This window comes from Polyodon spathula, chromosome 2, assembly GCF_017654505.1.
Source record: "Polyodon spathula isolate WHYD16114869_AA chromosome 2, ASM1765450v1, whole genome shotgun sequence".
NCBI lineage: Eukaryota > Metazoa > Chordata > Actinopteri > Acipenseriformes > Polyodontidae > Polyodon > Polyodon spathula.
Genome location: NC_054535.1, coordinates 71667916 through 71694725, shown reverse-complemented (window position 1 = coordinate 71694725; position 26810 = coordinate 71667916). Strand labels below are relative to the sequence as shown.

Here is a 26810-nt window from a genome sequence, read left to right as displayed (position 1 = left end):
ACCTGTCTGGAACAGTGCATGCTGTTCCATTTGAACTAAACTGATATTTCAGCAGGTTTGAGGCTGTATTGTGATGCTTTGTTTTCTTCAGTATTACATTTTTTTTTACATAGATAACTTATTTTGCATAATGCTCAGTACATACAGTAGATAAAACAATGGTTTGTTTACTGTTGTCATTTCTAGGCCTACATTGATGCTAGCATTGCCAGGACATTCTGGCTTGACTTTTAATTTAAGTTCCATGCTGCATTTACACAATTTGTAAGTAAATGTAAATACAAATTATGTTAACAGGAAAAACAATTGAAATATACCTAAACTTGACTGAAAGAATCAGCTGTTTATCCAACTATAAAGATGGTGAGGTTTATGTATAAAATGTATCCTATGGTTTTCTGAGGTGGTAGGAGATGTGCTTGATATGAATTCATTCACAGGAATTGTAGTCTCAGCATTGTGAAGGAAAATATGGGTTCATTTGGATTTGATACCTGATTCATAAAACAATTTATATACATACACAATGTGGGCAGTTTAAAAAATGAGGTATGGTCAGAATTATTGTCCTGATTTTGCTTTTATGAATCAAACTAAAACATGTTATAGTAAAAAAAAAAAACACTGTTTATATATATATATATATATATATATATATATATATATATATATATATAGAGAGAGAGAGAGAGAGAGAGAGAGAGAGAGAGAGAGAGAGAGAGAGAGAGAGAGAGAGAGAGAGAGAGAGAGAGAATAGGGTTGTGTAACAAATATTCTTGTCCCAATATGGCAATAAATAGTTTGAGATATTAGCGACAAAAATGTGTAGGCTTCTAGAATAATATGTTGTTTTTTGCAATCTATATCTGTTTGATTACTAAGACAAATCACAAAGAATACAATTTACATTTTTTTTTTTTTTTAAAACAACTGACATATACAAAACACATTCCCAGTTTTCTGTGCCTGTGCCTTTACAATAGTATAGAAAATGTCATTATAAAACAGCCCTTATACCATAACACATCAATCAAAAAGTCAAAAACGAATTGGGCAAATCTATCAAACAGATTAAGCTTTGTATCAAACAGCAACAACTAACATTAAAATAAGACTTCAAATTAAAAGACACAAAAGTGAAATCTGGAACAAATCTTAAGAACCCAAGAAACAACTGCCAAAAAATATTAATATAAAACTGGCATTATATTAACATACTAACTTGGCTTAGTGGCATAATCTGTTTTACAAAGACAAATTCTACAATATTAGAAGCAAGAAGAAATGGTCATAATAAGAATTTACTTGAGGAAATGATTTAAACAAAAAGGCCAGCATACCTTAATTCTGGTAGCCACATCAGTGCACACACACACTCACAGCAGTACATACTTCATTATCGTTTGATGTGTACACTACAACTTTTACTGTGAAATAAAGGGCAAGAGTATCACATTACATTAGAAAGTAATGTACATGCAGCAGTACTGAAGGAGCAATGTCACCTATATACAGTACCAGCAATGTATGCATATAATACCTGCCATTTACGAAAACATTTTCATGAATAAATCCCAATGGATAAATACAAGCTGGCCCCAATGGCTTACAGGCAGCTAGAGTGTCAAGAGATAATGCTGGAATGGAATAATGCAGGGGGGCAGGTGCAGTCACAGACTGAATGATAAATGATCACTTCAGAATCTGACAACCCCCAACCAACAACTTCTTCACCTCGACTTCAAGCTTTATATCTTGAAATCCTATTCCTTTCAAAGAGGAATGACGAGGCGTGGTAAAGGCATGGCTCTTACAGATCAGTTAATCTGAACTGCAGCGGTTTAAATATTTAAAATAGAGCCCTGGAATACTGGAATACACTTCAGAGATTCACACTCACTGTTAGACACTGGTAGAAAAGGGTTTCTATTTAGAGGACTTGGATATGTTGCTGATTAGATCAATAGAACAGACCCATAGTAAAAATAAGCATTTCAAAGGCGTTACAAAAATGTGTAGAACGGAATTACAAATGTTGGTTATTTTTCCATTAATCACTGGCTTAGTGTTTATGCACCCCATTGGTGGAATACGCTTCATGCTTTCCAATCTATATTCTTTCATAATCATTCTCTGAATATGTATAATTCTTTGTCCGTCTCAGATTTTGTAAATCCCTTTCGTTCATTGTACAGCGTTGTTTCCTGAATTGCACTGTACAAAATGAACCGATGATGACGACAATGAATATCATTAGGGCTCTGTTCCCCTGATAAATGAGCAGTAGAAGCTCTCAGAAATCGTGATCCCAGCCTGACAGCTCGTCCGGGGGGGTGTCCTCGTCAGGGGGGTAGTAATCAAAGTAACCGTGGTCATTAGGCCCTTTCAGCTGGAATAAAGCAAATGATTGGGTTGTTAAGTGTTTAGATCCTTTCATAAAATAGATATGGTTACAGTGATTAACATGCAGGTTTTTATCTACTTAATCCAAATTCAACAATATGCAATAAAAGCACAGTAGAGCCCGTTTCAAATACTTTGTTAAGACACTGAACAGATAGACGGACAACTTTGTGTAAGTATGGGTATATTTCATTAAACACTTGATTTGTAATGTTTATAGTTTTTGTGGAAAGTTTCAAGTTCACACAGCACTATGAAATGGAGGCCTGCATTACCTTCCATTAACTTCTTATTTTAAACTAAGCCATAAGAGATGGAAAGGCTGGGTTTTTGCAAGATAATCACATTCAAAGGAGGATGACTCACAGTAATCTCACAGTCATTTTGTGTAATGTACTCAAAAGAAATGCAGCCCTGTAAAGAAGGCATTTTTCCAGAGCATATTGTGTCAGTTGCCCAGTAATGTGGAGCTGTACTAAAATTGAATTACAATTAGCACATTATATTGAAAAGGAACCTAAATACCAAGTGTTAATAAAGAAAATTTAAAAAGTTACTTCTCTTTTCAGTGGGGATATTATATTTCGAGCTTTCAGTCCCTCCCAGTTAAATCCATTGAACCACCTGCAAAAAAAAAAAAAAAAAAAAAAAAAATCACAAAAAAATATTTGTAATGGCTAGTTCCCTATACAGCAGGACTACCATGGGCTTTCCTGCCAGTATTTTCAGTGGTTGCATTTCTGAACTGTTATAGACAAGGTCAGGACAAAAACTTAAAAAGAAGGAAACCTCAGTGATCTTGTGATGTGTCTGAGACAAGGGTGTCTTGTTAAAAAAAAAAAAAACACATTATGAGTGGTTGCTTAAACAGTCAGTTGATAGCAATGTTTTTACATGAATAAACAGAAAAACTCAAAGTGACACCACCATCAAAGTGTAGCCTCCAAGTAATCAAAAAAAAAAAATGAATGTAATGGCTGTATAACATCAAATTGAATCATCATATGTACAGAGTATTTTCAAATCTACCAAAGCATCTGACATGGGTTTACCCCAAACCACATTACATAAGGTATACAGTACATAAAAAATGACATGCTTAAGAAATATGTGTTCATACGTCCATCAGAGGCCATTTCAAACGTTATATTATTAATCCACTGTCATTTTCACAAAATAGTGAACCACATCAATAACACATGCACCCTGTGTATGACATGCAGAGATTCTCTTAACATTTGTAAAAAGAGTGCAATCTATATTGAGGATATTATGGTAGCATTCACCTTGAACAATAAATGAAAGATACACACATAATGCTCTTTTGTTACTTTGAAATCTGACACAAACAATTGTGAAATTTCAAGAGCAGTGATTTAGCAAAAAAAATAATTGAAGTTCTGCATCTGCCAGGAGGTACACAGTATGTCCCTTCCTCAAACACTAGTATTTGCCATCATGACCCCTGGTTGTAGTATAGAAACTTGATGCCTCCACGGACTTTCATAATCTTTATAATCTCTGTGTACTTGCTGTATGTAGAAATTGAAAGAAAAACATGGTCCATTAGACTCAACCACCTTCAAGATGTTCGATGTATAATTCTCTATGGCTGCTGGCAGGGTGACTCAGAATTAAGTTAAAAAAAAAACAAATATTCGATTCACAGTACCAACCTTCAAAGGCAGAGGTGAAGGCCTGGGGCTGCTTCTCTGCTCCTCTTAAGAACTGAATTACTTTTTTATAAGAGGAAGAAGAGGAGCAGAAACCGAGTTTGCTTGATTGGAATCCTCTGAGGTCTAAAGGCTCAAAGGTCTTCCTCCCTCAAGGCATGCTAAATAAATGACGTATTGCTCCCTGAGCGTGCCATGATATTAGGAGGTGAGTGGATACAGAGTTCCGGTACATTACAAGACCATCTGCTGAGGCACTGCCTGAAAGCTGAAGAATATGAGCACTGCTGCTGAGCACAGCAAGGAAACATTGACAGAACCACAAATCAAAATATAGCTAGTAAAAAGTAGTAGGTATACCCAATAAATCTGCATGATCATTTTGCAGTTTCCCATGCCAATTCCATGGTTATACTGTGCATTTACCATGGACTGCCATGTTTTTTTTTTTTTTTTTTGGTTTGTTTTGGTTTTCTTGAATATGCTTTACTATTCTTCTCTGAGCTTTACAATACACACTCATGCTTTACCAGGCTTTCACTCTGCTGGTTCTCTGGTTCTCTAGATGAAATGGAAGTGTGACATATGTACAAGTATCCACACTGTATCCCCATGGCCAAGAGATATACAGACTGCACTATAAAATTATATTTGTTGAGATGTGGCAGTATGGCTATGAGGGTGTGATTTGGAACCCGAATATCCTCTGGATTTAATACTGCTGTATGATGCTGGTGCTGTTGACTTCTTTATCAAGGGCAGATAAAGACTGCTCGAGAAATGATAAAAGCAGCAGATACAGAGTTTAAGGGAGGTGTAGAAACAGAGATGAGAGAGGCACTTTTTAAATTCAAGATTTGTACAATACCATAAAGAAAGCTATTTAGATGTTTTAAATGCATTTTAGAAAACATAATGAAACCCTATTGAACAGGGAGTTCGTATACTGTAAGGAGAGATGGATATGTACTGGTTATTATATATATATATATATATATATATATATATATATATATATATTATATATATATATATATGAACGATGTTAGCTACTAAGCTAGAGTTGGAATCAAAAAGTTAGAAATAAAAAGATAAGTTCGTCGTCTTGAAATCAATATTAGTTAATAATATATAGAAATATCTATATCTAGGATGGTGTTTAATTCTTTTGACGGAGTTATTTGGGGCCTTCGCCGTCGTATATTTTCACATTAATATGTCTTAAATTTACAAGTAAAAATAATACGCACAGAACAAAACATTAGACAGTTGAACAGAACTAACTTACACTTATTATTTGGAGTCTGAGTTCCCACTCTCCTGCTTCAGCACAGCCGGACTCAGAGTCTCTGGAAGGTAAGGCATACAGGCCTGCTTTGTCCTTAAGTGTTTTCCTCTTATGCCCCATTTTGAAATCAAACTAGTAACTGTCACCGTATACCTATAGCAAAAGCCTACCTATACCTTAATCTACACCGACTCCTAGTCATTCAGAGCGGAAAGGAGGCGGGACAGACAGTAAGTATAAAAAGTACGCAAATTACAGATGATTTCTAAGTGATTATTTTTGGTAAGAAAATAAAAAATGGCGAGGGGTTTTACCGTCGTTTATCCTTTATTTATTTATTTCAGTCAAACTCATATTTTAGGGGAATTTTTCATTTAACAAGATTTACTGATCAATATCGAAAATTAGCAAGCCTATAATATGGACTGGAGAGGAGGGCCATAGTGCAAAATGATTGCCCTGAGGGAAGACTACTGTTACCGACAGGGGGCTAAAATGCCCCAAGCCGCAGTCTTCACGCAAGGCAATCATTTTGTACTATGGCCCTCCTCTCCAGTCCAGATTATATACAGGGCATTTAATTTTCTAGTATGAGTCTGCAGGACATATTTAATATATTAATCAGTCAAGAAAATAAAAGTGTGGAAAGGTTGGATAGTAAATATGTGACTTTATATATTTTGTTTAAATATAGCAGATACAGCATAAGTAAATAAATAAACAACAAAAAATGTTTTTGAAGTTCATACCGCATAGTTATCAAAGTTTGTTTTTTCAGTGTATAGCTCTCCGTCTGACTTCTGCATAATACAGTTTAAATCCTGGCCGTCATATTTGTTTACATAGTCGTGTTGAATTTGTTAGTTTCAGAAAGTCAGAAAACAGTGACACTGATGTTTTAATCACCATTTTAGTGTCAGGAGCATCTTTATTTTGTAGTATGTTTTGGAATTAATTTTCTGTTAAGTCACAGAATCGCTGTTCAGCAGTTTTTTTACATTCAGCCATTTTCTCTTGCTGAAGTGTGGAGATGATGGACGTTGCTTTGAAAAGGGGCGGGACTGACATGTCGGAGGGAGAGTATTGGACAGTGGTGTAAGGATGTTAGGACAATAGTTCAATCTATTGTGAATTTCCAAGCACTGTATACTGTAGCACATATATATACTGATCAATGGCTACATGCAGATAAATGGGCAGTAATATTTATAGTAGTCAAATATCTACTGAATTGGAATGGTTGGTATTATGGGATGAGTAGGGCAGAATGTATCGGTTAACGCTTACCGGTGCTTCTTAATGTCGGTTATTCCATTCTTCAGGTTTCCCAGACGCTCAGTTGGATTTTGTCTAAAATATAAGAACAAACCTTTAAAAGTGAGAACATCTGACAAAATTGATTACATTCAATTGCATGAACAAAACTGCATTCTAGCATCTAAATAATAATTAAAAAAAAAACCATTCCACTATGTTATGTCTATTTATTCAAGGATCTTGAAAGTTATATAACCATGCCTCAAGCTACAAGAACATACACTATTGCCTAAAATAGAAGACAAGGAATTCCATTTTCATAAGGAATTTCATTTTCCTAATATTTCATTTCTTACACGTTTAATATAATGTGTGTTTTCTATACTTCTTCTCTACTGAGATTTCTGTTTATAAAATTCTTATATAGGCTTACTACTCTAATGAATGTCCTTTTCCACCAACTTTTAAAAGCTGAATTTCTGAAGTGAGGTGGTTTTAGAAATGACCATACGAGTTAAAATTTCCATCCCTGTGAGTTAGTAAATGGAAAACCTTCAAGTTAGTTAGTACTGCTGCTGCTGTGCTTTGATGTTAAATGTGTTTCTTACCGACACAGCTTACGAATCAGGTCCTCAGGCCGTCTTGTTATTTTCTTTGGGAAATCCATTTTCTCTATGCCTTTCAGTATAAGGTTGTAGGTCATCATCTGATCAGCCCCAGAAAATGGTGGGCTGTTGAAAACAATAAAAGAGGAGTAGCACATGTACCACATGTATTAGGACAACATCAGCCTGAAGGTACCATGATACTTTTTCCCCAAATTCAGATTGAAGTCTGTAACAATGAAATGTTCATGCATTTTGTCAACCGTCTTTCTTTATGTAGACATTTAAGTACCAGCATCAAATGCTGATTAATGTACGTTCTTGTGTTTTTTTAATTGTCAGTATAATTATATTTATGAATTCAATATAAGGAACATAAATAAACAAGACTGATCATTCAAAAATGTAGGAACCTTATGCGCTGACCTTGCCCATCTGTCTGTCTCACAACAAGGAGAACACGTTAACTGCCCTTTGTACCAGTCTTCACCAAAGTTTATCATAAACCCGCAGCCTTCTATAAAAGTTTATGCAATTTGCTATAAATCGGATAAACTCTCGCTTTTATACAAGTATTTTAAAAGACAGAAATGTGATTTGTGCATTCTAAAGCAAAACAAACCTCACCTGCCAGTTAGGAGTTCAAACACCAGGATTCCCAGTGACCAGAAATCAACACTGAAATCATGCCCTTTGTTAAGAATGATCTCAGGAGCTACATATTCAGGGGTTCCACAGAATGTCCATGTTTTTTGGCCAGACCCAATCTTCTTAGCAAAGCCAAAATCCACCTAAAAGAAAACAAACCTGTAAGCTCATCTGCTTTGAACACAGAATGTACATGGCACTGGATCACTCTACTTCGTGAAACAATAGGGAGTACAAAAAAGGCAGTGACATCAGGAAGATGTGTTCTGCACATTTAATTCCATAAACTTCAAAAATCAGGACGTAAAAGATGGCATACAACACCCGATTTAGTTACGGATAACCAACTGTCAGATCTACCAGTTTAACGTATCCCTCTGAGTCCACCATTAGATTCTCTGGCTTCAGGTCTCTGTAGATGATCCCATTCTGGTGCAGGTATTCAAAAGCTTCCGTTACACAACCAACACAAAGCTTTGCTGTAGATTCATCAAAACTCCCCCTGTAAAACCAGGACAATATATACAGCGATTCAGTATCTATAGCAGGTCACATCTGAACTACATTGAATTATGGATGCTTACACTTGGTCTGGTTCCTCTATTAAAAAATCAATAGGTGACCCAATTGGAACTTAGTAGAAGCAACTACCCTTTTCATTTCACAGAGCGTGTACAGCTATGGCCAGCAGTGTTGCATCACCCTATAGAATTAACCCATTTTGCTTCATAGCATCAAATGAAATCTGCTTAATAATATTACCTTAACATATTAAATTATATACCGCTTTGTAGTTTTCAATATATTGTACTTAACAAAAAGTTGACAAAAATAAAAAAAATGTGACATTTCGAAATCTAACATGAAATACCGCAGTTCTATTACGGCTTCTGGTAGACTTTTGCAATAACACTTTGTAGTTTCTTTGATTGCATGATGTTAAATGTTTTAATTATGTCTCAATCCTAAAATTCTAGGTGATGCAAACCTTTTGGCCAGAGCTATAGATCTCATACTAATTCAAAACACCTAAACATTGAAAGACATTCTGTATGAACAAAATGCATGTTAATATCAGCTTTTTGTCTGCTTTCTATAATATATTTGTAAATGTTCAGTAGCAGGACTGCAGCAACTATAATGCCATAAATACTACATCAACAATCCACATTTGTGCTTTCAAATACTCCACGTTACTGCCAACATAAATGTGAACACCATAAATGTGAACTCTAGAAATGTATCTATTAAGAAGACGGTATGGTTTCTTGAACTAGACAAAAAAATTAGCCATTGCGCTATTGCCTCCATGTCACGACAGTGCCAGGTTTGTATTACAGCTATTGGAAGTTATGGATAATGTAAGATATTCAGTGTTGTAGGTGAGGTGAACTCTGAAATAATGTAACTTCTGAGACATGTTATACCAACACGATGCAGCCAGTCAGATACTTACCTATCCCTTAACATGCTCCAGATTTCCCCTCCAAGACAGGCTTCCAGCAACATGTAAACATATTTATTGTCTTTAAAAGTACGATACAACCTGTGAAAGGTACAATAGGTTCTATCACGATATGACTTTCATTTAGATTGAGTTTGTATGATCGTACTCATTTACAGTGTTTTGAAACGTTTAACATGGTATATATTTATTTTGTACTGTATTATATTGGTGCACATGCCTGGCTCTGTATGACACACCCATGTGCATATGTTTACAGAAATGATATACGATGAAGATATCCACTTAGACATTTACCTAGAAGTTTCTTCATTTTTATGGGATTTTTTTTCTGCGTGGACTGGTCTGTGACAGATAACCTTTCAGTGTTGTTTTGCATTTCCCAGTATGAGAAATTTGAATGTCATTTAAAACAAACAAACAAACAAAAAGTGCCACATACTTATATTCTGGTACACTCTACAAAAACCAATACAATTCAATCACAATAATCCCACTTTAGATAAAAACCTACTTTACAATAAATGGACAAAAAGCCTCTTGCAGAATCATTCTCTCTGAATGGATGTGCTCTTCTTGTCTGTTGTCAACAATGTGTTTTTTCTTGATGCATTTCATGGCAAATGTGACCTCTTCATTCTTAACTTTCACCTACAATGAAACATGGGCAATCAGTCGGCAATTAAGACGGGCTTGCTTTATATATCTGTACCTAAGCGCTTACAGTTACAATATACCCAATTCTGCCGAGTCAACGCCGACGGTTACAATGTTACCCATTTGGTTGGGTATAGCCGAGTGTCATGATCATATATATATATATATTATATATATACCTATATATATTATATATATCTATATATATATATATATATATATAATCCAGGAGGAATCTTCCTTTTAGAAATTTATTGGAAAATAACCTTATTTAATTGTTTATTCAGACATGTCTTCAAAAGTCCAGGAGTTGAATTGAGAGGGACTGACTCGTGTGAGGATCACCATCTTACCAATTCCACCCTCCCAAAGCCACCTACTCCGAGTGTGGCAATAACCTCCAGGTTTTGGAAAGGAGACGTTGATGAAAAGCCGGAAACCTTCTCCTTTAACTGAATCATCTCCAGTGAAATATCCGGGGTCCATCGAGCACAGGTTGAGCTCCTAAATAAAGTAAAACATGCTTGATATGTGCTAGGAGTCTGCTGCCTGCATTTCTACAATTAGGGTTATGAGGAAAGTTGGGTGCAACAAGGTTACTGTATCTTTCTCCGTTGAATATTTAACATTTTTTATAAATGAAAGTAAAACTATGTTTGGTAGTTTTGTTTATGGCAGGAATGGGTAGGTGAAAATGGAATGTTTTAAATACAGACCATATTCAATAAATTTTCCATATTCAATTATTTCCATCCCTGCGCTTACACGTCTGGGGGTTTAATAACATTTACAAAGGTGATCAATCCAGCAAGATCAAGTGCAAGTAAACATCACAAACACACAGTGGTGATAAAAAGAAAGGGCTGCATCTGATCAATACAACCCCATGCTGTGTGTTTGACTGTGCCATCCTGGTGAAAGACGACCTTCGTCAGAGATCAAAATGGCATGGAGCTGCATCTCAGTGGTGGCTCTAAGTTCAGTACTGGCATCACGTCACAGAACCATCAAAAATAAATGAATGCTGTTTTAAACCATCCTTTTGTTGTGTTTGAAACTATAATCCATCTGAAGTCCAAGAGGTATAATTATCAATAAGGACACAGTGGAAACTGTTTTGCAGTTATATGCTGTTGCTTTAGGTTTCAATATCTATGGTTGTATAGATTATACTTAGATCGTTTAATAAACTCAATTTCCCTACAAAGCTAAGTACCTAACTTTAATTATTCCTAACCAAAAAATATTAAACAGGCTGCTGTGGCAGGGTGAAAGTCCCGCTGGAGTGTGTGTGTGTGTCTGTGTGCGTGTGCGTGTGCATGCGTGTGTGTGTGGGGAGGGTGGGGGGAGATATTGGGATAGCAGGGAAGGGGTTAAACTCCTCCCTGACAGAACACAAGTGGGAATGATTAGTTAGGCTCCAGTCACAGGTGTATAAAAAGGGTAATCATGGGTGTTAAGTGTAGAATTAATATTGTTGTTAGTTGGTGAAGTTGTGTTGCTGTGCTGTGCGGTGCTGTGCTGTCCTGTATTGTTTGTGACTTTTGTATAGACCTTTAGTTTTGGCCCTTGTGCCGTATATTTGTTAATGTGTTTTTGTCTAGTGTTGTGTTTGTGAATTAAACATGTGCACTGGTGCTTTACCCTGCACTTCTGTGTCTCAGTTTCTCTTCCTGTAGTAACATCCTTGCCAGTGACGCTGTCCTGTTCACACATGGTGGAAGCAGTGGAAAAATAAAACGGGAGTAACATCCTTGCTAGTGACGCTATAAGAAAGATGGCTTGGAAAAACCTAAAGTATTTCACATTTAAAAAATGAGGGCATACCTAAACTGTTATAAAACATAAAGTACAGTATATACGGTACAATTCACCCAGACATTATATTACATTTAGATCTTTTAGATTTATAAAGTTTATCTTTATAAATGTTGGTTTCCCTTGGGACATCCTGTTGAAAAAAGCAATAAGCCACTCGATTTACAGTGTAGGAAGTCGCTAGCTATAATTCCCACGTGAACTTTGACTTACAATATCCAGAATTGTTTTCTTACTGATTTACTACTTGAGAAAATATTTCCAAATACCTCTTTTCAACACATGCCTGTTTTTTCCTCCCTATGTCATAATACTCATACAGTATGGCACAGAACCAACATTTCAATACAATATTCTTCCAAATTCAACTGATCTGAAAACAGTTGTTGTTCATTTTGTTATTTGTTATTTTTAGAAGCTGCTACAGTTGGGCCAGTATCGAAAGGGTGAATGTTGATCAACATGTCCAGAACTTGTTAGCATACATACTTGGCATGTCTTTTCTCATCATCTCTAGTCAGATTTTCCACATATCCTTGAAGATATGTTTGGAGTTCATCAAATGTCCCAACAGTCTGATTAAATGTCCTAGTAAGAAGAGACAAAACCAAACTTTAAGAACATCAAAGAAATACATTAAAGATCGACAGGATCACGTAGAGCGATATCATTGTCATTGAGTGGCTGGTAAGCCTTTTATGTTGGCCTATGCATCCATCTCTTACAGTTTGAATGTTTTACCAATCTCTGAACTGCAGAATAGGGTTTGATTAGGCTTATACCTCAAAAAACATGACACATGTTGGTTCTCAAGGAGAAACGCTGCTGGTTATGCATTAAGCGTCACAGATTTAGAAATAGCTTGCATCACAGATTAAAATGCCTCATGCTGCATGTGTTCCCTTTAGATGATTGAAGTAATTAGAGTGCAAAATTAGCAGCTGTTAATAACAGGGGCTTTAGAATTCAACATGTTGAATAAACTGGCATTACTACTTTTCTAGGTCCTGAAATCCGAACACATGATTTATTTTGATGAGATGAGAAACAGAAACTAACAGTTTTGTACATTTTATATCAAACAGTAAAAGCTGGACTGTCACAGTTTGCTGTTGTGTTCAATATTGCACTGTCACGTCCTACAACACCAGACAACTTATGTAATACGTGAAAAACAGGAGCCTGAACGTATTTAATCAATGGCAGTGCTTTGATGTTTATCATGCTAATAGGAAGCTCTTGAGAACTGAGGCCCCCTTGCATTGTCAGGCCACAGCTACAGCACTACTTACTCTCGGTCTATAACCAGGCACTCCACATCGTTTTCATCAGCTGTTATGTTTGCTGACCTGAAATCATCACTGTGAAAGAGATACGTTGAGAAACACATCAGAACTACATCAAACACACTTTGAAATATGAAGCCTGGCTATTTAACTCTTAGGGCTTCAAGTGAAATCATATTCAGACCGTTCTTGAGAACAAGCCGCTTTTTACATCCAACAAATATGTCATTAACATTTATTCCCTGCCATGTCTGCACAGTAAATATTAAACATTAGAGTTACCAATATCATAAGAGTGGAACACCATCACCTACAACCACCATATGTGCATATGAACAGTGTGACGTGTATAGACAGACAGATAGGCATCTTCTTATATCAGAGGGTTCTGATACTTTCAATAACTTGACAAACGACTGTCTTAAACAAGTTTAATCACAACTGGATAAGCAGTCACGTATCTATACATAAAACTCTAGACATACCGATATACAGACATATGGGCCACCAGAAATAATACTCAAGGCTTGCCTAATAAACAATAAGTTTTGAGCAAATCGTTTGATATAATAAAAGAAACGTGGTTCTGTGAAGGAAAACACAATTCTATTAATCATGTTTCACTGAATTTAAAAAAGAAAATCAAGTTTAACACTGAAAAAAAATATTTTACAAACTGAAAGTTACTGTCTAATTCACATAACCTACATGTTAAGCCTTTTGAAACCTGAAACAATTATATTAAGACTAAAGTAGGGATTAATCTTGCAATATGATGGAAGTAGCGGCAAGCTAACCTGATCAGGGCTTTTTCACCAAAGTAATCCCCTCTTTGCAAAGTCTTTATCATCTGAGGTTCAGCATGGCCGTCTGTACTCTGGGTCACATTAACCTTTAAAATAATATGAGTTGAGAATACAACAGGTGTTAAGAGTACAACAGAAGCAAATAGAAGCTAAGTAGACCCGCACAGAGGTCTAGAAATGAGAAAAAGAAAATTAATTTTCTTTTTAAGGCATATCTCTTTTTAAATGTTTTTAAGTTTGGTTAAGTTTTTGAAAATATTCATGTTTCTTCTTATGTATTTAATCTTTTAATTTCAATTTTGTGAAAAGAGCCATGTGTTTTTGGAAAAAAAAGCAAACATTCTGAATAATTCAGAATATTTTCATATAAAGCCATTGTCGGGACAAGTTTGAATGAGAATCAACATTAGCAGACATTTTAATATTGTCATCATACAGTGCTTACTCCCTCCTGGCTAAACATGCTTCACTGTCCCTAACAGCTTTTAAATTACAAAGACTGATGGCTCCTGATTCACTCTCAGATGTCTAATTGCTTACAACTCCCTAAACGATTCTGTAAACCATTTACATCAGACAATATCACAGTCCCTGAACACAAAGCTGAGCAGGAAAGAGTCAAAGTGCTCTCTGAACTCTCTGGGTGTCAAATTGCAAAATAAACTGTGTCTGGGATCTGTGCACTGAGACACTGAATACATGGGATGTGGGATGTGGGCTCTAAACTCAGTGTGTATTCAAGGGGATAGGCAGAATCAGATGTAGGTACAGTATTACCTTTCCTTTGGTAATAATGTAGAAAGTGCTTCCTTCCTCTCCTTCCCTTATGATGTAATCCCCTTTGTCATAATATTCCTGGCAGCAGAGGAAATAAGCATCTTAATTAAGACATTGATTATTCCATAGCACAAGGCAAGCTGCTGCCTGCATTTCCGCTAGACAGTAGATTGAATAAGACTGTAGTGGTGGTCATGCAATTCACACTCAATAAGATCTAAAAATATGTTTTTACTCTTTCAGCAGAAAATGTATAGTATTTACTCTATCTCCACCTATTAGAAAATCTCACAATTTTTGTAGACCCCCCCCCCCCCCCCCCCCCCATTGGCTAAACTGCTGATATTTGCTTTATCTTTCATATAATCCTTCCAAACCACAAGGATCATTGAATTAGCTCATAGCAGTTCCTCTGTACTTTACTGTAATTAGGACAGGATGAATATTCTTTATAAACACCAAGAGGATACATATGACATGCAGGGGTATGGTGTGTGGGGGCTTTTAGTTCTGCAAGATGTATTAAAGCATTTATTTAAACTGTTAATCTGGGGCTAATCTTCAGAGATGCGGCAAACAGGGAACATATCAGGAATTATAAAGTTCTTAGACCTCAAAGACTACTAAAGCATTCCATAAAGATGTTTAATGTGTGAATTCTGTTCTTAACCCTTCAATTTCTGATGTCTGTACAAATACTGCATGATCATGTTTGAAAACTGTGGGTGGCACAATTACATCTACCAGATTATGTTGCTTTTTATGTTTATGGTTTATATAGTAACTCATTTTAACAATGTAATCTTGAAATTCCAAAGAGGAAATGTATTGGTTGCCACATTGGTCACATTGGTACACACAATGTTCAGTAAACTACCTCAGCTACTGTTTCAAACTCATTCACAAGTGGTAATGCTGAAGCAGCAACAAAACACAGCTAATAAACATAAAATCATTCTAGTCATATCCTGCAGATCTGAATCTGTTGACAGCCACACCGCTGGGTATTGTGTTTCTCAGTCACTAATTAAAAATCCTTTTTTTCTATGCTATTTAATAATATAATTCAATATTATCTGAATTATTAACTTACAACATCTGTGACTGTACTATGTTTCGCAGTCAACACCCCCTTGAGATCAGGTGCACTCATGTCTATTCAGAATGAGTGAATAATTCTTATGAACAGCCCCAGGGACCTGCCAATAATGGAATGTCCTTGAAGTGTAAGCTGTTAAATTACTATTACAGAGAGACATTTGTATTGACAATGACAAAACTGACACTTTCGCAGACTTTTTGTGATTGTAGTGTACCAGATTGTTCATTGCTTAATTGCTGTGTTATACGTCAAATAAGGATGTTTGATTTTAAGCCAAAATACATTGTGTGCAGTAGGACACTTACTACTTCCAAGCAGTCAACAATCTTGCTAAGTTTGTCTTCGGGTAGGTTGGTGAACAATGAAACACTTAAAAATTAAAGAAAAAAAGGGTTATTAATGTAATATTAAAACGCTGCTCCAGCCACGTGGCAAGTCGTTAAACTGATTGGAGAGCAGAATTTAATCAATTCATCTACAGTTTAATCCTTTCTACTTGCATACTGCCCCTTACTGTAGCTGTCTAACTATTAAGTCCTGCCCAAGTTCCCTCTCTTTCAATTTCAATTTTTTAAATCAAACCATGCACAGGTTAAGTGTGCGGGTGAGTGTGACTTTGATTCGTGAGCTAGACATAAATTATTATACATATATATATATATTTTTAATTATCCAACTTTATCTATCAATGTGAATGTCGTCCCACCACTGCAAACCAGTTCCTGATCAAGCCAATCTCCTTTTTCCACATGACAAACCTAGCAATAGATTTTAAGCAAGGGCCCATCTTAGAAGGTTTCAGCCTGTATTTGTCAGGTGCCTGACCAGTAAGGGTCAAATTGATGGTCGACTTGAACAAATGCAATGTATTTTCTACACATATTGGTGTTTTATTTTTCTTTTTTACAGTACACACAGTACTTATATCAACACAGATTTACCACCATCTGACTTCTGAGCTTTTGGTTTCCATGGCGATCATGGAAAAAAGGGCAAAACAGAAAGTAATGAAAAGATTTCATATCTCACATTTCTTGTTAAGATAGATGACTAAACCAAACAGTTAGGAACGACAAAAAATATAATGATATATACAATCGCCAAAAGGCAAAGCGCTGGTACAGACTTTATGGAATGGTAGTTTGGTGTTATCTGCTCACTCCTTCAGAGGAAGTTCATGTACTGCTCATGCGTGGCTTGTGTTTACCTTCGCAGGAAGTTCCTGTACTGCTCATGCCTGGCTTGTGCCGTCCTCCTCATGATGTTCTGGAACACCTCCCGGTCCAGGGCCCACGTCTTGACATGGCTGACAGCTGCAACAAGACATGCATGCTCATGAAACATTACTCTTGCACGCTGTATAACTGGCCTAGGCATTGCTAAGCAGAGCTCATTTAACCTCTCCCCTCCATCAGACACTGTAGCAACAAAACAGAGGCTTCCCTACAGAAACAAAAGCTGCTTTCAATTGTGTAACAGGAACATGTTGTGGGTAGCTGTCTTGGAGGGCTGCCTTGCAGATTCAGCAGAAGTCACCATTTCAGGTTGTAGTTCTTGTCAGTGGTTGCTTCATGTTATTGTCAAAAAAAAAGGATTAAGCAAGTTTCTTTTATTACCTTGGTACAGTATAATGACAGGGTCCTTCAACTTTAAACTGTTACCACAATAAAAAGTGTCTGTTAAGATTACATTAAAATTGAAAGCATTACTTTAATACAATCAAATAATCCATGTTGAATTTCTGAAGTTATTAGTTCAGATGATATTTAAGAGAGGTCTAATAAATCCTGGCTCCTTGTCTGTTCTATAATAGTTCTAGCATAAGGAGTTCTGTGTGAGTTTCTAACCCTGTAATATGAACCAATACATCCTGTAAATCCCACACATTTCTATATCAGTGTCAGGATCAATGTGCAATGTGTCCCAAACCAGTTATGTTTCTACTGCTGTTTAACACAATGGTCTTGTTAATGGTTATGTTAGGTTTATTTTGTTTTAATTATAATTGTATCCCAATAGTCTGCAAGCATTGGCAGTGATGACGCAAATGTATGGCTCACAGACTATTGCTCATTTATTCTTCTTTATGCCAAATGAAAACCTAGTTAAATCCAATTAAATACATAGCATACAGGCATGCAAATATGCATCTATAAACAATAATAGAACATTAACTAATTTGTAGTGGCTATAATCCAGTCAAGGATCAATATCTAATTAGCTGTCTGAACTGGGTTGACCCTGTTGAAATGTGGTCCCTTTTCCCAGAATCTGATGAAGGACTGCTGGTTGGGAGTATTTCATTTAGACCGCAGTGCTTATGTTTCTTGTTGCATAACATCCAATTCCTGGTTAATAGCGTTAACATTTTTTTTTGTTTTTGTCAATAATTGTTTGCGAATCCTAAGGTTATGTACAGTTACTGGTAGGTCAATCTTGTACTAAACCTGGTAAGCAGAAACTATCAAAAATACAACGGAGAGAACACACATATGACATTTAACAGGTAATGAATCAAATACTATATAAAGTATGCCTTTAAACCCCCAGATTTTCTGTACTTAAATAGAATGTCAACCTCAAAACCTGTTAAACTTATTATGACAGGTATCTCTGGACAAATGAGACCAAACTACAAATGCAAAGGGAAATTCAAATTGTCAGCAATTAATAAAATAATTTTAACATTATAAAATTAAAAACAATCCTATTAAGAAAATAAATAAATAACTGCTCCTCCCTGCAACTAACCCTAGAATTATACTATGCACAGTAATTAAATTTGTGTTTGTTTCTGTCTAGTTTTATAAAATAACTATTTAATTTGCCTTTGATTCAAAACAGGTCTACAGTGTGGAGCTGTATTCTGTTTTTTTAGTGATAAACAGACTTTCAAAGCTTTGAACTGTAAAGTCAACCACATAGACTCTGCCTTTCATTTGAAAACTAAGTGTCTGCCTGAAAAGCCAGTCAATACCTCTGACAGATGCCGTCCTTGTGCAGTTATATAAAATCGCTAATTCACCGAATGCTGTCCACACCGACATTGTTGTTAAAAACTTGCTCTGTTGAAAGACATCCAGTTTGCCCTCTGTAAAAAGAATAAAAAATGTAAAAAAACACAAATCATTATTTGTTTCTTGCAGTTATGTGTATTACAGTGTAATGTTTATTAGCTGTGATTCAACAGGAATGATGCAGGAGTGATGTGACTCAGAATGCAGTCATGCAGGCCCCGATACTGGCTCTGCAATGTTGCTTTTCTGGTCCTGTATGCCATACACCTTAGCCCATGTAGAGCTATGAGTTCACCAGACGTAACCCCTATGGCACATTTCATCTAGTATACATTTGAAGTTACTGCTAGCCTTGACGGACAGTAAATATATATTCAAACTATACCTGCTGTTGCTTTAATTGCTTACAATGGCCACCATTTTACACTCTAGGGGGCTTCTGCTGGTAACATCAAATACACTAGCATAGGCACTTGAAGGATGGTGTACTTTAGTTTAGCTTTCCAGCAGAAAGTTGTACATTAAAATAACTCTATCTTGTATATACAGGAGTTAACTGTCAATCTGTGTATTTTGCTTAGTGAATACATACATATTATTAATACTAAAGAATGACATCTGTACCCCATACAGTGATGAAGATGTTCATTCCTGCTTTAGCAGGCCTCTTTTTACACTCTCTCCAGGAACTTTCTGTCAATTATCTTAGTGGTCTGTATTTAAATCCTCTAACTTACCGGTAATTAGAACAATGCCACTTTAAACATTAACAAGAATTAAATCTGCATCTGTGAAGCCAGATGGGGCCAGATGGACCCAAATGACTCACAATTTAATACCAGCATGCAGATGCAAAATGCAGAAACGCATTTCTAGAACTGCCAAACAACAATAACTGATGATGTTCTAATTTTAGTATACAGATCACCATAAGAATTTGAACTGGGGGCAACAAGTCACATGCCAGAGTGTGATTCATGAAAAAAAGGATTGTACAATCGTCCAGCAAATAAAAAGTCACAAAATGATTTTCTGAACTGTTTACAGTACTGCTTCACAAAGGGTTTAATTGTTTACAACTGAGTAGGACAAAAGTAATATTCTACAGTGCTCTTATCGCCTTGACTTTAAACAGCAAAATACAAAAAATGCATTTTAATTGAAAATGAGCTCAATAAAGTTGGTGCACGAAGCAAAAAATGTCACCTAAAAAGTTGGTAGCTAGAAAGTCTGTAGTTTCCTAAATCAAACCTTATATAGGTTACACAATAGACAAAGAAACGTATCACCTTTTAAATATAGTTATTCTTGTCTATTTCTTAACATAGAGTTTCATCTATGTTCCAGGCCCTTGTATTGTATTGTAGTGCTAAATATAATGATCTACTTTTAATAACACTGAAATGTAAAATGTATAATGGTGTGTATATAATATACTGTAGAATGGCCAACGTGCTTGTGTAAACCATTTTCTAAGACAATGCATTTCAGGGACTAGGATTGTAGTGCCCTGATGCTCACATGACAAAATGATTTACCTGCAACAACAAACAGATGATTGCCGGGCTCCCCCTGCTTGATGACATAATCTCCCTGGTGGTAGTTCCTCTCGTACATGCACTCCACCATGTCTTTGATCTGCTGCACCTCCAGTCTCTTCAGAAACTGGTTCTTATTGAGAGCCTCAGTGATGTGCTTTTTCACACTAAAAATAGCAGAGAAGAGCTGTCAGTGTCCACTGGAATGTGACAAAAACACATCACATGTACTGCAAATGGTATCTATCTAGTTTCCCTACTCCCTTTGCACTCTCCAATACGGTTACAAATCCCAAAGATGAAAGTGGCAAAGTGATGCATGGGAGAGTGGAATCAATGATCTACATGGAGACTGTCTTGAAAAATATTTTTATTTTTTAATTACATATCCTAAAGGCATGGTTGGTCACACCGCTTAAGAACATAACTGTCACTCTCACAAAGCTGGTATTATATTCAACACTTATTGACCAACATGACAAATTACTGTAAATGCATAGTTTATTATTGGAAAACTGTGTTTAACTGCAAAATTACAATGTGGTAAAAAGTTACATTTAGGATCATTAAAATAAGTTGGATATCAGTCTACGAAACCCTGTGGCAACATTATCCATCTATTCTGCTGTCACAGAATTTCAAATATTTCTTATTACGGATTTCACATTATTGTATGTATGCTGCCCTGTATTTTTTTTGTTTATCAGTAACCTCCTAGATTTTTTGTAAACAGTCACTGAAGACAATCGAGAGTTTCTAGTGTGTCTGTAGTTGCAAAGACATCTGAAGATCAATGACAGAGGTAAGTTGCAAACATGACTGCATTAACAGAAAGTGTTCCCTTTACTATATATGTGCTGAAATGCAGATGGGGCAAGGCATTTGTGTGCCTTAACTGCCCCATGGCAGTGTTGACAGACGGTCAAACTTGTTTTACCTACAGCAATGCAGGACTTAATGCTACTAGAAGATCAAAAAGGGAAACACTCATTTGAACAGACATCCTTTTCACACAATCTTAACAAAACTTCAACCATCATTCATTCAATATACACTTGGAAAGCAACCATAAATGCCAGAACAAGAAGTGTGGAACACTGGATTTGCCTTCACACATGCTACTTTGGATTAATTTATTTTAACTAATTAACTCAGTATTGAATCTGGTGTAGGACTAATTCATTAAGGAGATAACAGAGGCAAGTCTAGGCTGGGGGGCGCTATCTTAATAAAGTCTTGTGTTAAAATGTGATTTGATTCATTCAAGGACTTTTTTGCTACAGGATTCACAACAACAGCTGAAGCTGTTTACCACACTTCCACGATTCAGAATTTCAAATATTGATACTGCTCAAATTTCAAATCACGCCCTTTGGTGTTCAGTATGTTTCATAATGAAAGCTTAACTTGCTGGTGTACTTGCATCACAGTTGTGTGTGTGGATGTTCCCTTAGCCAAGTTGTTTTCCTTAAATTGATGACAAGCTTATGAGAAGAATATCTGGTAAGCTAGGCAGTGGTCAAACCAGTTGCAATGGTCAAATTGTAAAGCAAAACATTTTAGCTTGTGCAGCATAACGTTGAACTAGGATTCAGTCTAGCATGTCCCCCCAGCCCAAAAGTGATAAAAACATACCTTGAATCCTTACGAACTCTAACCTTTTCAAAGGAAAACTTGGGCAGCTTGCTGGAGCCGTACGTCCTCGATGTGGGCTCTGCCGAGACCCCTTCTTTGGCTCCCTTTCTTCTGTTCAGGGTTTCTTTAAACAAACAACTGACCTGCTGGTTGATCCTGGCTTTCAGTGGTGAGGGGTAAAGGCTATTTCCACCTTGAGTTTTGATCACATCCTGGAGCTTGTTCAGCTGAATGCACTTGTTCTGCAGCTCTTCTGTAAGCTCAGAAATGGTTGTGGTCTGCTTGGAAAGGTGTTCCGTCAGTCCTTTGATTTTGTAATCCTTGTCCCGCATCTCTTCATCTTTTCTTTTGCTTTCCTTTTCCAGGTCTGCAACTTTGGTTTTGAGAATGTCGTCAGTACCTTCCTGGAACAGCTTGTTTCCGTTGCTGTTAATGGAGAGGGTTACCAGGGTCCCGTCAGGCTGCTTCAGCTGTTTGGGTTTCACTAATCCATTCCCCATTATATATGTTGGGCTGTGGAAAAGAAAGACAAGCTTTTAGCTGATGTGCAATGGTTAGGACTTCTTTGGATTTACAGTGAGTATTGATTTTATCCATCTAAGTGCTGTGGTGTCATTTAGGTTCTTTATCCTTTACTGAAATGTATACATTGTCCTTTCAATTTATGGTACTAAGGAATAGTTTGACATTTTCTCTGCTATTTATAGATTTTATTAAAGAGAAAACACAGTACTGTTCTAGTTCAGGGTCCTCTTTAGATCCAAGCACTATGGAGACAACACAGATCCTGAGTTCAAACAGTGTCTAGGATATGGCATGTTCTTTGAATTGAACTAATTATTTTTAAAACACTCATTGATGGATTGAGTTGAGCTATGTCTGCCTTGGAAACTTGACCCACATTCGCCAAGGGACTACTTAGAGGATCCAACCCTCAGGCTTATGGGAATAAGAGTTCCATGTACAGTATCACATACTATACCCAAGCCATAGTCTTTTTGTTTTATGATCTCTCATGCTGCTCCATCAGCCCATCTTGTGATGTCTGACAGCAATATGTACAGTAACATTAAAAATCCTTATATGTTTATGTCATCATAATAACAGAAAGTCCCAGCCACAAATATGTATTGCATACAACTACATTTTATCTGTGGGAACAAAAAAAAAAAAAACATTTGGAAATATATATGAATTATGCAATTTATGGAGCAATGTATATTATGAATTATACTATTTTGTAGCTTTTATTGTTATATTGACTTAGTGCAAAATCAAAACCTCAGTAGATTTCTACTTAAACTTTATGAAAATGATTGAATAAAAGCTGCCCCTTTCTTGACAAATGGTTCTTTGTGCTGTTATTTCAAATCAGATAACATCGCTAGCTATGTGGGCTTGAAGGCTTGTGTAGATTATACCAATTTATGCTAATTTAAAAAAATATATATCAAAACTTGTTCCAGCTACATTCTGTAATTGTCTGCACGGGGTAACAGGCTTTCAAAACTTGTATCTTGTATGCAGGGATCATAGGTGCTTGTCCTCAAGTATGAATAAATCCTTTGCCACCTGCGTGTGTGTGTGTGCTAATAGAATAAACAGCAATAATGCTGTAAACTTCTGTTAATCCTTTAACAATTAATTAATTCCCAGACTCGTGTTAACATTCTTACTGACATAATACTAATGTACTGATTTCCAGGGTTCTAGTTAGTTTCATTCTCTGTAATACAAAGCCCCGTGCACTCAGTTTTATTTTCAAAGGGGAGGGGCTATATTTCACCAGAAAGCTCAAAATAAACTTACTACAATACATTTGTGTACATAATGAAAGGTATTATCTTGAACATATACATAGTAGGAATCTAGTGTTCTAGTAAGGGCACGAATCATTGAAATAACAAATAAATTGCATTTTTTTATTTTTATTTTGCTATTAAAAATACTAAAACGAATTTGTATACAGTATGTGTTTTATGTGTTATACGGGGCGTAGTAATCTAGGACACTGATTTTGTTTGCAATCATCAGTTAAAAGATAATTGAAAAGGCTACCTCTTCACAGATTTTCAAAAAGCATTTATTTATTTATTTTTAGAAAATCAAGCATCGCACGTTATCTCAGGGATATGCATTGTGCTATACATTTCTCTTAAGCTGCAGTTTTGATCGGTGCGTTTGGGAGGCATGTTAAGTGTGACTAATGTATTTTACAGTGTGCAAAAGTAAAAGCAGTGCATAATGCTAATACAAAAACTATGAATCCCTGAAATGTGTCAATACGGTAAATACATGTATCATATACTGTGGTAATATTGAACTGCAATGACGTTAAAACGAACCCTTACAGTAATAACAAAAATAAAATAAATGCATGCATATTATTTCGTGTATCGCAAGACCAACCAACATAATTTAGTGTCACTCATCCAACTGCGGTCTGTCACTTAGAAAACTGCATCGTTGTAGCCAAACCATTTTTGCAAAATAACTTAGATACAACCAAACTAAATAAAACGAATACACTTAACTATTTATTTAGTTGTGTCAGTTTTTTTACGGATGTATTATTATTATTATTTTTATTTTATATTCGTTATTGGAAGCTTTTTTTTTTTTTTTTTTTTTCAATACAGATTATAAATACTGCAGTTTTACTTACCGTTAGCCTGGCAGTGTATGAACTCCAGTCCTCATTAATACTAGATTTTGAGAATATAAGGACAAAACTAAAAGTTTGCTTCTTAAAATCTCAGGAAAACGTCTTGTTAATCTTATAAAACTGGTTTTCTGCAGACAACTGTTTTACTGTGTGTTGACGTCCTTCTCTGTCTGTGGTTGTTGATTGACTGGACTCTGCACTGAAGTACGTCGTACCTCGACTGTACTAGGGCAGTGCATTTCCGCCAGCATCTATCAATATTACATTACTGACTCCCTGTATTGAGTAACTCTTAACTGCCCATCCAGAAGTAATAATCTGAACCAGTTCACGACGTGTGTCTACTAAAGAGCATGGCATAACAATCGTTTCTGTTAATATTTTGGCGTTGATAATTGCAGCTACTACTGCTGAATTGAATAATATTAAACGCATTCACGGGGACCGACACATTGGGTATTTTGTGGAAGTTATAAAAGCTCAGTTGCTTTATTCCTGTGTACAGTTAACTTTTCCTTCAGACATGCCGGTGTGTCTACTCCAAAGCGTCCGCGGTGGTAAGGTAAGTAGGCATCTCAACCGCCATAATTACGCGGGACAGGTGATTCTCAAGCGCACAACATCTGGCTGGTCCGTGTCCTCCTTTACTCTTCTGGTTAGCAGTGGTGTAGTGCTATATTCAGAAGTGCATCCGTTTGCAAAAAAAAGGTGTGTAAGGCCACAGGTATACTTTATTTGCTTGTTGCGATTGAGTTTTATCTTTAAAATAAATGTTTAGCTTATTTTATCTATATTATTACCCTTATATATGGGTCTAAAAATAAGAACTGTTCCAGTTTTATTACATCTAATTGTAAAACGCTGACACCTTAGCACAGTGCTAATACAGGTTCTCTTCACCTCCCTACATTATTCACACCTGTTATTCCAGACCAGCCACGCTATATATAAACTTTTTTCATTATTTATCTCTCAAGAGTTTCTTATGGTTATTGTATTGCAATGACCAGGCCAACTGAAGGGGACCTTGTTGGACTGTTGTGTTGTTTGTCCTGGTTGTTTGTCCTGTTTGTGTGTCCTATACTTTGGTGTTTTGTGTATTGATAGGGTTCAGACCACGCCACCTAGATATGGTGTGTGTGTGTGTGTGTGTGTGTGTGTGTGTGTGTGTGTGTGTGTGTGTGTGTGTGTGTGTGCGCATGCAAAGGAGAGTTGCGATTGGCTGGACCAGACAAGGATGCGGGAACAGCAGAGGTATAAAGACCTGGGATGCGCGAAACCAGAGTGAGAGAGAATGGGCGGGATAGTATGAGAGATTTAATTACAGCACAGATGCTGTCACGAGGGTACCAGCAAAAATAAAGGTTTTCCACACAAGTGCTAGTCCCACTAAAAGGAACGTCTCATTCCAGGAACCTGCTACATTATGCAAACCCCAAAACTGACCTACTTTTGGGCTTCCGGAGTGCTAGCATCCTCACAGTGACTCCGACCTCTTCAAATGGCCTCGGCTGGGCAATGCCTTAACAAGCACCGTCTTGGAGTGCAAGGGTTTCGTGTAGTAGCTCTCTCCATGGAGCAGACACTCTGCTCCTCGATATCAACACAGCAAGCTTTCGTTCAGCGACCACCTGTGTCTGTGACATTGCTGTCTCCTCAAGCTGTGGTGCAGATGCCTTTTGAACTCCATGCGGCCTCCATGGGTATGCCCAATCCGGACCGCCAGATCAGCTCAGTGTCGGGAGAACCTACCTGCTCAATTAGTTGTCTAGCAACGCACTTCCTGTTCCGCATCTAAGCTGCACATATTTACGCTACCACCAGTGACAGTGCATCCTGGCAGCCAACTGCTCTGTGCTTATCCTGCCATGACTCATCAGGACCATATGTGGGTCGTCACTGAATAATACTGAAGCAGACACAGAACATTGGGTGTTGACAAGCCGCACAGGCACACAGATTTAATTACAACACAGGTACTGCCGCTAGGGTACCAGCAATGGTAGCCCTAGTGTCAGATTTAATAAAGAAAAAAAAGGAAAACAAAGCTGAAAATAAAAGTTTGCCACACAAGGTGAGTGCTCAGCCCACTAAAAGAAACGTCCCGCTCCAGGAACCTAACACACTACGCAAACCCTCTCTATACTGTTTGGGATTAACATCCCCTAAA

At 36.7% G+C, this 26810-nt stretch overlaps 1 protein-coding gene across 1 annotated transcript; it reads right to left on the bottom strand.

The window, feature by feature from the left end:
• Positions 1–762: 762 nt before the first annotated feature.
• prkg2 (protein kinase cGMP-dependent 2) lies at positions 763–24839 on the bottom strand. The gene is made up of 19 exons (XM_041228339.1): positions 24641–24839; positions 21976–22488; positions 20341–20507; positions 18763–18876; positions 16993–17098; positions 16091–16154; positions 14684–14761; positions 13898–13992; positions 13107–13175; positions 12304–12402; positions 10350–10500; positions 9854–9990; positions 9331–9420; positions 8235–8376; positions 7854–8017; positions 7230–7352; positions 6652–6714; positions 2961–3027; positions 763–2389 (listed from the first exon to the last, which is right to left on the bottom strand). The coding sequence occupies exons 2-19, from the start codon at positions 22473–22475 to the stop codon at positions 2294–2296; spliced, it is 2325 nt and encodes a 774-aa protein (XP_041084273.1). The 5' UTR covers positions 22476–22488; positions 24641–24839; the 3' UTR covers positions 763–2293.
• Between the last annotated feature and the right edge of the window lie 1971 nt (positions 24840–26810).

What these genes read in the sequence shown, in the direction of transcription:
- prkg2 (XM_041228339.1), bottom strand. Translation starts at nt 22,475, where the DNA reads ATGGGGAATGGATTAGTGAAACCCAAACAGCTGAAGCAGCCTGACGGG. An exon ending in TTGTTGACTGCTTGGAAGTA is followed by an intron (nt 14,762 to 16,090) that starts GTAAGTGTCCTA and finishes CTCTGCTGCCAG; the next exon opens with GAATATTATGACAAAGGGGA. An exon ending in ACCGACATTAAGAAGCACCG is followed by an intron (nt 3,028 to 6,651) that starts GTAAGCGTTAAC and finishes TTTTTTTTGCAG; the next exon opens with GTGGTTCAATGGATTTAACT.